The sequence below is a fragment of the Meles meles genome, chromosome 8 (assembly GCF_922984935.1).
Source record: "Meles meles chromosome 8, mMelMel3.1 paternal haplotype, whole genome shotgun sequence".
Taxonomy (NCBI): Eukaryota; Metazoa; Chordata; class Mammalia; order Carnivora; family Mustelidae; genus Meles; species Meles meles.
Window position 1 is genome coordinate 8732972 of NC_060073.1, and position 10795 is coordinate 8743766.

General features: G+C 50.1%; 1 protein-coding gene and 1 long non-coding RNA gene across 3 annotated transcripts; one reads left to right on the plus strand and one right to left on the minus strand.

The window, feature by feature from the left end:
* Positions 1-608: 608 nt before the first annotated feature.
* On the minus strand, positions 609-3573 carry LOC123948957. Its single transcript, XR_006820004.1, has 3 exons — positions 3355-3573; positions 2971-3052; positions 609-745 (listed from the first exon to the last, which is right to left on the minus strand). It is a non-coding gene; the product is annotated as an uncharacterized LOC123948957 (long non-coding RNA).
* Positions 3574-3689: 116 nt separating this feature from the next.
* On the plus strand, positions 3690-6037 carry ZBTB3 (zinc finger and BTB domain containing 3). Of its 2 annotated transcripts, none has more exons than XM_046016183.1 (2): positions 3690-3698; positions 4149-6037. In XM_046016183.1, the coding sequence occupies exon 2, from the start codon at positions 4200-4202 to the stop codon at positions 5751-5753; it is 1554 nt and encodes a 517-aa protein (XP_045872139.1). In that variant the 5' UTR covers positions 3690-3698; positions 4149-4199; the 3' UTR covers positions 5754-6037. The 2 variants fall into 2 exon arrangements, with proteins under 2 accessions (XP_045872139.1, XP_045872138.1); XM_046016182.1 differs by lacking the exon at positions 3690-3698 and adding an exon at positions 3751-3804.
* The last annotated feature ends 4758 nt before the right edge of the window (positions 6038-10795 follow it).

The following is a 10795-nucleotide window of genomic DNA, read 5'->3' on the forward strand; positions in this document are numbered from 1 at the left end:
GCTCCCTGCTGAGCAGAGAGCCCGATGCAGGACTCAATCCCAGGACCCTGAGATCATGACCAAGGCAGCGGCTTAACCCACTGAGCCACCCAGGTGCCCCATTTACTAAGATCTTTTTAAAAAGATTTTGTTTATTTGACAGAAAGAGAGAGAGATCATAAGTAGGCAGGCAGAGAGAGAGGGGGAAGAAGGCTCCCTGCTGAGCAGAGCCTGATGGGGGCTCCATCCCAGGACCCTGAGATCATGACCTGAGCTGAAGACAGAGGCTTAACCCACGGAACCACCCAAGTCCCCCTAAGATTTTATTTTTGTGACGTCTACGATCGTCGTTGGGTGTCTGCCTTTGGCTCAGGTCGTGATCCCCAGGTCCTAGTGATGAAGTTCCAGAACCTAAGTCAGGTTCGGTGGGGAGAGGTTCGGAGCCGACGGCTAAGAAAGAATTCTTAAGACGTCTCTGGTGCAAAATGGTGGTTTATTAAAGCACGGGGACAGCACCCGTGGGCAGACGGAGATGCTGGGCAGACGGAGATGCGGCTGCCCGGGGTTGTGAGGGATGGCAGGTTATGTACCCTGCGGTTGGGGGAAGATGAGGGGAAGGGAGATTTCAACGGGAGTTTTCATATGCTAAAGAGGGCCCACAAGATGCTGGGAGTATCCAGGAGGTCTTCAGGCTTGATCAATGTGGTCTTTTGCCAAGCCATTAACATCAAGATAGCTGGGAGATTCCTGGTGGAACTTCACAATCCTGCTATCAAGCGTCTTTGTTAGAGAGATTTAGGTTCTGAAGAGATTTAACTATATTTACAGTTCCTTCTACCTCAGCCTCCTTCGGTTCTGTGTATGAGGAATGTCACACACACTACCGAGGGGAGCGGATGGAGAGAGGGTGCAAGGTGCCAGCTTTTGCTTTGTCCTCAGCCAGCCTCCTGCTCCCTCATCACTAGGAGCAGGGAGCCTGATGCAGGGCTTGATCCCAGGACCCTGGAATCAAGACCTGAGCCGAAGGGAGTCACCCAACCAACTCAGCCACCGAGGCATCCCCCAACATGGCAAATGTAAAGCTAAAACAAGAAATTTCAGGGGTGTCTGCCTGGCTCAGTCAGTAGAGCACGTGATTCTTGATCTCACCATCATGAGTTTAAGTCCCATGTTGGACACAGAGCTTACTTAAAAGAAAAAAAAAATTTTTTTTTTAACCCAGGTCCAGTAGGCATGGCAATCCCAGAGTGTGGCACACACTCAGTCTCTGTGCCCAAACTCTGACTCACCTTCATTCTGATCTCTTCTGCACCTGTAGAAACCAAACTGCTTCACCTTCCTGAACAGCCTATGTTCTTTACTGCTTATCAACTCCAGCAGTCCTCTACTGTACAGGGGGGATCCCTCTAGTCCCTTGGTTTTAAATATACCATCTATATGCTGATGACATTCCCCAACATGTATCTCCAGCCCCCACGTTCCCCCTGATCTTCAGGCTCACAAGTCTTAACCAGCTAAGACGAAGCTCTACTAAAGGATCAGAAGCAGAGAACTCTCGATTTCCCATTCCCCCCCTCTCAGAAAATGGTTCTACCAGTCACACCACTGCTCATGCCAAAATTTTGACTTTTTTTCCTCTTGTTCCTAATTTCCTACCCTTGTTTAAGCAAATTCTGTTGACCTAGCATTTCTCTCCAGCTTCATCCACCACTACACTTGTCAAGGCACCATCATCTCCTCTGGGACCATTCCCACACCTTCCTCCCTGCTCCCACTTTGATCCCCTATGCTTCCTTCTCCACTGAGTCACCAGGATAAGCCTCTAAGAACTAGAATCATATCAGAACATTCCTCTACTTAAAACCCATCAATGGGGGCGCCTGGGTGGCTCAGTGGGTTAAGCCTCTGCCTTCGGCTCAGGTCATGATCCCAGGGTCCTGGGATCCAGCCCCACATTGGGCTTTATGCTCAGTGGGGAGCCTGCTTCTCTCTCTCTCTGCCTGCCTCTCTACTTGTGATCTCTGTCAAATAAATAAATAAAATCTTAAAAAAAAAACAAACAATGGCTTCCCATCCCACTCAGAGTAAATACAAGGTCATCTCCGTAGCCAATGAAATTCCATGCACTCATACCTGTGTGAGGCATTTTCTTCACATAATCAACACAGTTATCTCATAAAGCTTGAAAACTGAAGCAGATGTGAGAATCCACCTGTCTTCTATTAAGCCAGACATTAAAGAAATTTGGGGAAATATAAAACAATACCACTAATTATCACTACTTTTTTTTTTGCTTTGAAAATATATTTTCCCCCAAAATGATATGTTGTTTACATTAATTTTAATTTCTATGTAATATAGTGTGGCTTGGAGGGTATCTTGAAAAGATGGGATCTCAAGCCAAGGTCAATATGGCCCACAGGGCTCAAGTACAGGATGAAAGGTTGATTAATGTCCTTAATTTCTGGTTAGGTCTCATTGGAGGGCTTGGCTGCAGGACAATGTGAAAATACTTAGTGTGGTGGGTGAAGGTGCGGAAAGGGGTGAAGTGCACTGAGTTACTCCTATGGAAACCTTGTCTATACATTGCCCTGGTCAGAGAAAAGACAGGTATCGCTGACTCCCAATTAATACCCCTTCTTCTGCTGGTTGCCTAGGTACCCTCAAAAGACTTATTCAGAAGCAATCACACTCAAAGAAAACAAAAACAGGGGCACCTGGGTGGCTCAGTGGATTAAGCCACTGCCTTCGGCTCAGGTCATGATCTCAGGGTCCTGGTATCGAGCCCCACATCGGGCTCTCTGTTCAACAGGGAGCCTGCTTCCCTTCCTCTCTCTCTGCCTGCCTCTCTGCCTACTTGTGTTCTCTCTCTGTCAAATAAATAAATAAAATCTTAAAAAAAAAAAAGAAAAGAAAACAAAAACACAAACAAATAAAAAAAAACAACCCCCCCCCCCAAAAACCCCAAAACAAAAACAAAAACCATGCTACCATGTTCTTGGAGCTTAGCCGGTGGAGCGTATGATTCTTGGTCTCAGGGTCCTGAGTAAAAGCTCTATGTTGGACATCGAAACTACTTAAAAAAAAAAAAAAAAAAAAGGGAAGAAGTAACCACACTCTTTATTCTCTCCTATTTTCCTGTGCTGGTAAATTTTAATGCCACGCCCCCACTCCCTCCCTTCCATCAGCACCTCCAAGGCCCCTGCAGACACAGAGAAAGGCACTCGAATCTCTTCATTGTAAATTGACTACAGGAATTAGGCTAAGGACGGTATGATCAGGTGTAAGGACACCACCATTTCTGACCCAAGGGTCTGGAGCCATCAGATTAGGGTTTTGGGGTTCTCCCTTTCCCAGCCACCCTGAGCACAACACCTTGCAGAGCGGCGGGCCTCGCGGCCAAGCCAGAGGACTTTGCGCTCATCTCCATAGACTCGCTCCCCGCCCTCCTACCGCCGCAGGTAGATGAAGCTCAGCCAATCACGAGGTGTCTGGGGCAAAGAAGGCGGGACGACGAGGAAAGGTTTAGGACAGGAGCGCCAACCAATCCTGCGCCTCGCTTCCGGAGTATCGGCCACCGGTACCCACTTGCAGACGCCGCTCAGAGAGGGGGGATGGTTAGTGGACAGTGAACCAATCCGTGCCGAGGGAAGGCCAATTTGAGCCAATTAAAACCGAGGAGGTGGGAGGGGGCGGAGCTCGCCGGTGGTTTCTCGCTGGTGGGTGAGGGATCGGCTTTCTCTGCTAGTTCCCACCCTAGGACTTCTTAGGCCCTGGAAAGCGAGAAAGGGAGGCTCAGGGGAGTTCTTGGAGAGGGGCGTAGAGGTACCTCCCGGGAAGGCCTGGAAGCAAAAGAGACTCCTAGTTGGGGAAGCTGCTGGAAGCCACTGGGTGGGCATCGAGGAAGCGTAGGCTGGCTAGGGGGCGGGACTTCCGGGGCGTGGTTTTTATGAGCGGGGGCGGGGCCTGCCGCTAAGGTTGGGCCGAGGGGCGGGGCTAAAAGGAGACCACTGGGTGTGACCTAGGAGAAAGAAGGGTAGTAGTTTCAGCGGGCGTTTTGGGGTCAGGACGGTGTTGCCAGAGGCTTTGGGGTGGCAAGTGAAATCTCAGGCTGAGGTGAAGGTGGCTGGGGAGGTTACCTGCCCTAACCTACTGTCCTCTCTTCCCAGGGAGCCACTGGTGGGGCCCTTCCTAGGGTCCTTTTCCCTTCGTGGGGTGCTATGGAGTTCCCAGAACACAGCCAGCAGCTGTTGCAGAGCCTGCGAGAGCAGCGGTCCCAGGGTTTCCTCTGTGACTGCACCGTAATGGTGGGTAGCACCCAGTTCCTGGCCCATCGGGCTGTGCTGGCCTCCTGCAGCCCGTTCTTCCAGCTTTTCTACAAAGAGCGGGAACTGGACAAGAGGGATCTGGTGTGCATCCACAATGAGATTGTCACGGCCCCAGCGTTTGGGCTGCTTCTGGACTTCATGTATGCTGGCCAGCTGGTCCTGAGGGGGGACACCCCTGTGGAGGATGTGCTGGCGGCTGCCAGCTACTTGCACATGAATGACATCGTTAAAGTGTGTAAGCGGCGGCTGCAAGCCCGGGCCCTAGCCGAGGCAGACAGTACCAAGAAGGAGGAGGAAACCAACTCACAGCCCCCTAGTTTGGAGTTTTTGCCCACTTCCCGTGGCCCCCAGCCTTCGTTGGCATCTGCCGAGACATCCGGCCACTGGGGCAAAGGGGAATGGAAAGGCCCTGCAGCTCCCTCACCGACAGTCTGTCCTCCAGATGAGCCCCCAATGCCCGGGGGGGCTGACACGACGCAGCCTTGCGTGGAGGTCGACTCCCCTCATCTCCGGGCACCTCCTGCACCAGTGGCTGATGTCGCCCTCGCCAGCCCCAGTAGCTCCACAGAGACCATTCCTGCAAACTACTTGTCTTCAGGCCTTCCAGCAGTTTCGGCAGAGCCTCTGGCTCCCCTTGATGTGGGTGCTGAGAGTCTGAGGATGGTGGAACCAAGGGGTGCTGGGGGACCACTGCAAGGCTTCTATCCTCCTGCTCCAGCAGCTGCCCCGGTCCCTGTCCCGGTTCCGTCGCAGGCTCCAGCGCCCGCGGAAGCTGAGCTGGTCCAGGTGAAAGTAGAAGCAATCGTGATTTCTGACGAGGAGCCCGATGTGTCCGAGGAACAGCCTCAGGGGCACGAGGGACTGTTCCCGCCCGGAGGGGCGATGTATGGCGGACAGCCCCCTCAGCCAGAGGCTTTTGAGGAGCCAAGAGCAGCCGGACTGGAGGAGGTGGGGCCAAGCGACCACTTCCTGCCCCCGGATCCTCACCTACCCTACCATTTGCTGCCAGGTCCAGGGCAGTATCCCCGCGGACTGGTGACATCGCCCTTGCCTGCGCCCGCGGCCCTGCATGAGCCACTTTACCTGCCTTCCGAATATGAAGCAACCCCGGGGAGTTTTGGGGTTTTTACCGAGGACGTGCCCACTTGCAAGACATGTGGGAAGACCTTCTCATGTTCTTACACACTAAGGCGACACGCCACGGTGCACACACGCGAGCGACCCTACGAGTGCCGCTACTGTCTGCGCAGCTACACCCAGTCAGGGGACCTCTACCGACACATCCGCAAGGCTCACAATGAGGACCTGGCCAAACGCAGCAAGCCGGATCCAGAGGCTGGCCCCCTCCTAGGAGTGCAGCCCCTCCACGGCTCCCCGACAGCAGACAAGCAGAACAGCAGTGGCGGAGGGCCACCTAAAGATTTTGTGCTCGGCCCCAAAAACTGACACCTGCAGGAGGAGCATCATAAGCCGATGCTAGGCCTGCTCTTGCCATCATTAGGGGGCAGCAGAGACTGGAAGCTTCTCTTTTTTCCCCTGCTGGGGGAGCAGAATGAACCTCTTGCGCAGGCGGGAGATTTCCCACGGGTTTTTCTTTACCCAGCCAGACAGCAGGACTTTCTGGAGCGGGTGCATCTCGGTCAGCTCCTCTCCAAGGGCACTGGGAATTTTTCTGAGCTGTAATTGCTTCCCACCCTGCCTTCTGGACCATAAAGCTAGCAGTGAAAGTATCTCTTTGGACCGGTGTCGGCTGGTTTATTCCACAAACTTGCGTGCCTCCTGATTCTTTCATACTTCTCCTGCCGATCTTTAGGAAGCAGACATCTGTACCTGGGGTAGGGTTCAGGGTCAGGTTGCTTTTGAGGGGAAAAAGTGGGACAGGCAGAGGGCAGCAAGGATCTGGCTTAGGAGAAGTGTACTAATGAGGGAATCGTACCCAGTGATGGTTTATCGTTGTAGTTGAGCTCCCGTGTCCTGGTCTGTACCGAGGACTTCATAAAAATCCTTAATTCTCAACAACTTTATGAAATATTAGCAGCCCCCCCCCCCCGTCCCCTTTCCTTTTTCCACAGGCAAGGAAACGTGAGACCCAAAAATCAGGTTAACCTGTTGAGGATCACAGGGCGAGTTAAGGGGCAAGCCAGAATTTGAGTCATGGGCTTCAAACACCACGCCCACTGGGCTGGGTTAGAACATTGTTGGGAAAACCAGCAGTTCTCTCGTTCATCCTCATGAGTGTTTGGCTTTGCTCCCTTACCCCTTCGCCTCTGCTTCCATTGTAGAAAGTCTGTGGGTGACTGTTTCAGCTTACCGATGACTTGAAATCGTTGCCTGTGTGTCCTGATGTGGGTTGAGGTCCCTGAAGACGAGGAACCCAAAGGCAGAAAACACGAAGCTCTGGGGTGATGGGTCTGGGGGGAGGAGGAGGAGGAGGGCCTGTGGTATGGGAAAGATGGGGACTTGGGAAAAATGAAAGCGAGGAACTCCAGATGACACAATCTTACAGTTCCTCTAGTCCAGCTCCCTCACCTGAAAGGCATGAGGGCAGCCTTGAGAAGTCAGATTACTCAGCTGTGGTCGCACAATGGGTACTGGCAATAGAGAAATGGGGGTCTTGGGTGTTGAGGTGGGTTCTGGGAGCTCTGGGCCGGTAACAGAAGGGGCCTGCCCTTCTGTTCTCTCTGACCATAGGGTAGGAGGGCTCCCAAAAAACCCTTCTCGATTCTGCACATAAGGAATCGAGTGCAAAAACAGCAACAAGGAAGAGTTAGGAGAAGATGAAAATGAGTCACTTTTCTGAATTTATTTTCTCTCTTTTCGTATTTATCTGTCCTCTTCTGCATCGTAAGCTCTTGCCGGCGAGCTTCTGTTTCTGAGTTAGAGGAAGGCGGACCAAACATCAGAGGTTTGGCCAAAGGAAACTCCTTATCTGGGGCATTGAGGGAAGCAAACCATTGATGCTTAACATTTTCACAGCTGAATGAATTCTGTGCCTTTCACTTCCTTGTGCTGGAATAACCTTTTAGTTTGTCTTCCAGATGGCTAATTTTATTTGTGCAAATATATGTTCTACTTTAATTCCTTGGCATCAGTAACAAGGCAAGACGTACAGACACACGTTAAGTTCTTCTAGTTGAGGGGAGCACCTTTTCCGGTCTTGCCTGGAGTAACTATCAGTTGCCTAAAACCAATCGGTTGCCTTTCAAAGGGTAAATTTTGGCCACCAGGGTGGTTCAGTCAATTAAGCATCTGCCCTCCGCTCAGGTCAAGATCCCAAGGTCCTAGGGTTGAGCCCCGCATTGGGCTCCCTGCTCAGCGGGGGAGTCTGCTGCTCCCTCTGCCCCTCCTCCACTTGTGTTCTTGCACGTGCTCTCTCTCTCCCTTTTTCTCCCAAAATTTTTATTTTTTTATTCATTTTTTAAAAGATTTATTTATTTATTTATTGGACAGCAAGAGAGACAGCAAGAGAGGGAACACAAGCCCGGGGAGGAGGAGAGGGAGAGGCAGGCTCCCTGCTGAGCAGGGAGCCCGATGCCGGGGCTTGATCCCAGGACTCTGGGATCATGACCTCAGCCACCCAGGCGCCCCTCAAATAAAATTTTTAAATAAAAGGGTAAATTTTATGATATGTGAATTGTATAATAATTATATACGTGGAAAGAAAGAGGGGCGCCTGGGTGGCTCAGTTGGTTAAGCAGCTGCCTTCTGCTTAGGTCATGATCCCAGGGTCCTGGGATCAAACCCCACATTGGCCTCCTTGCTCCTTGCTCAGCAGGGAGCCTGCTTCTCCCTCCCTCTGTCTGCCTGCTGCTCCCCTGCTTGTGCTCTATCTCTCTGTGTCAAATAAATAAAATCTTAAAAAAAGGGGCGCCTGGGTGGCTCAGTTGGTTAAGCAGCTGCCTTCAGCTCGGGTCATGATCCCAGGGTCCTGGGATGGAGGCCCACATCGGGCTCTCTGCTCAGCGGGGAGCCTGCTCCCCACCCCCTGCCTGTCTCTCTGCCTACTTGTGATCTCTGTCTGTCAAATAAATAAATAAAATCTTAAAAAAAAATTTTTTTTTAAAAAGGGGGTGGGGAGAAAAAATAAAATCAGTTACCTCAGAACATCAATTCCTAAAAGCAAGACATAATATGGTGTCTACATGTATGTATCATGCATACTATTCCTCTAGACAGTCTGGAAAACACAGTAACCATTGTTACGGTCTTGGCCATGTGTAACACCTAAAGAGGACCTGTTGCTTGCTGAGGTTCTCCTCCAGAGCTAGCATTTGCCTTCCATTCCCAGCATGAGACGCCGATTTCTCTGGCAGTGGAATCAGCAATGTGTGAGATCCTGAAGGCAGCAAGCACAACAGCCAACACGAAAGGCCACAGTTGTCTCACTATATCTGCTGGTCGCGAGGAACAGTCTCTACCAGTCTATAGAGGTGTGAGCAATAGAGCATTTTCTCATTTCCGGGGTTCTCAGTGGTCTCCGTGAATTCAAGGAACCACAGGTGAGCTCATCCAACCCCTAGTCCAAGAAACTGGGACACCTGGCTGGTTCAGTCGGGGGAGCTTGTGACTCTTGACCTTGGGTCATGACTTCAAACCCCACATTGTGTATAGAGATTAAATAAATAATCATTAAAAAAAAGAACTCATTATCCCCACAGTAAACATAGTCTATCGCTGGACAGTCCTAATTGTTGGATAACGCTGCATTTTACTGAGCCAGAATCAGCATCCTTTTATGAGGGCAAGGGTCGGGCTCCAGCCTACCAAGAGTTTCACCCTGAAATTTTATTTTTGAGCTATAAGTGGATTTAGTTTTCAGACAACCGCCTTTTGCTCTCCAGCTTTAGAGATACAATTCTTTTAAGATTTTTAATTTTGTTTTAAGTAATTTCTATGCTCAACGTGGGGTTCGAACTTACAACCCCAAGATCCAGAGCTGCACGCCATACTGACTGAGCCAGCCAGGTGATTCTAGAGCTTTAATTCTAATTTAGGATTTTAATTCTTTTCTTTCTTTCTTTTTTAAAAGATTTTATTTATTTTATTTTTTTAGCAGATTTTATTTATTTGAGAGAAAGAGTGAGAGAGAGCATGAGAGGGGAGGTCAGAGAGAGAAGGAGACTCCCCATGGAGCTAGGGGCCCGATACAGGACTCAATCCCGGGCCTCCGGGATCATGACCTGAGCAGAAGGCAGTAGCTTAACCAACTCAGCCACCGAGGTGCCCCTCTTTTTTTTTTTTTTAAACTTTTTTTTTTAAAGATTTTATTTATTTATTATTTCACAGAGAGATAGATCACAAGTAGGCAGAGAGGCAGGCAGAGAGAGAGAGGAGGAAGCAGGCTCCCCGCGGAGCAGAGAGCCCGATGCGGGGCTCGATCCCAGGACCCTGAGATCATGACCTGAGCCGAAGACAGCGGCTTAACCCACTGAGCCACCCAGGCGCCCCTTAAGCCTTTTTCAATCTTTAAGTACCTCTCTCCTTTTCCCTGCATTTAAAAAAAAAAAATTTTATTTATTCATTGGTAGAAAGCATGAATGCAAGCGGTAGGGGTGGGGGGTGGTGTGGAGGGCTGAGGCAGAGAGAGACTCTCAAGCAGACTCCCCGCTGAGTGTAGAGCCTGACTTGGGGCTTGATCGCACAACCCTGAGATCATGACCTGAGTTGAAATCAAAAGTCAGATGCTGGCGCGGCTGGGTGGCTCAGTGGGTTAAGCCTCTGCCTTCGGCTCAGGTCATGATCTCAGGGTCCTGGGATTGAGCCCCACATCGGGCTACCTGCTCGGCGGGAAGCCTGCTTCCCCCTCTCTCTCTGCCTGCCTCCCTATCTACTTGTGATCTCTCTCTATATATCAAATAAATAAAATCTTAAAAAAAAAAGTCAGATGCTTGCCTGACTGAGTCACCCAGACTCCCCTCCTGCAATTTATTTATTGAAGAAACTGAGATATGTCTTAATAGTTTCACAGTTTGGAGTTTGTGGATTATACCCTCATAATATCATTTAACAAGTTCCTCTGTCCTAAAGTTCCTTTAAAAATAATAGTGTAGGTAGTATGTGATTTTGGCAAAACTGTAAAGGTGGTGGGCAGGAGTTCGGAAGACACTGGTCTAAACTGTCCCTTCTGTGCCCAAGTACGGACCTTCACATCCACAATGCTTTCCTGCCAATCAGACCCTGAAATTCTGCATGGAATCCATTAAGGATTGGTACGGTGAGCTGCTCCCCCACCACAAACTTCTGAGTACAGAGATTGAGGTGCCCTCTGAGATTCCTTCAGGATGTGGGCTGGCTGGATCTCCCCTAGACCCACAGATGACTGCCTATCTTTGACAAATTTCTTGTTCATTGACATCTCCATTAGAAGGCGGTCTTTGAAATAAAGACTGAAATGTAAGCCTGACCACTTAGTCTCTTTGCAGTGGTAATAAAAGGATTAGTGCAATAAATTTATTTTTTTTAAAAGATTTTATTTATTTGACAGACAG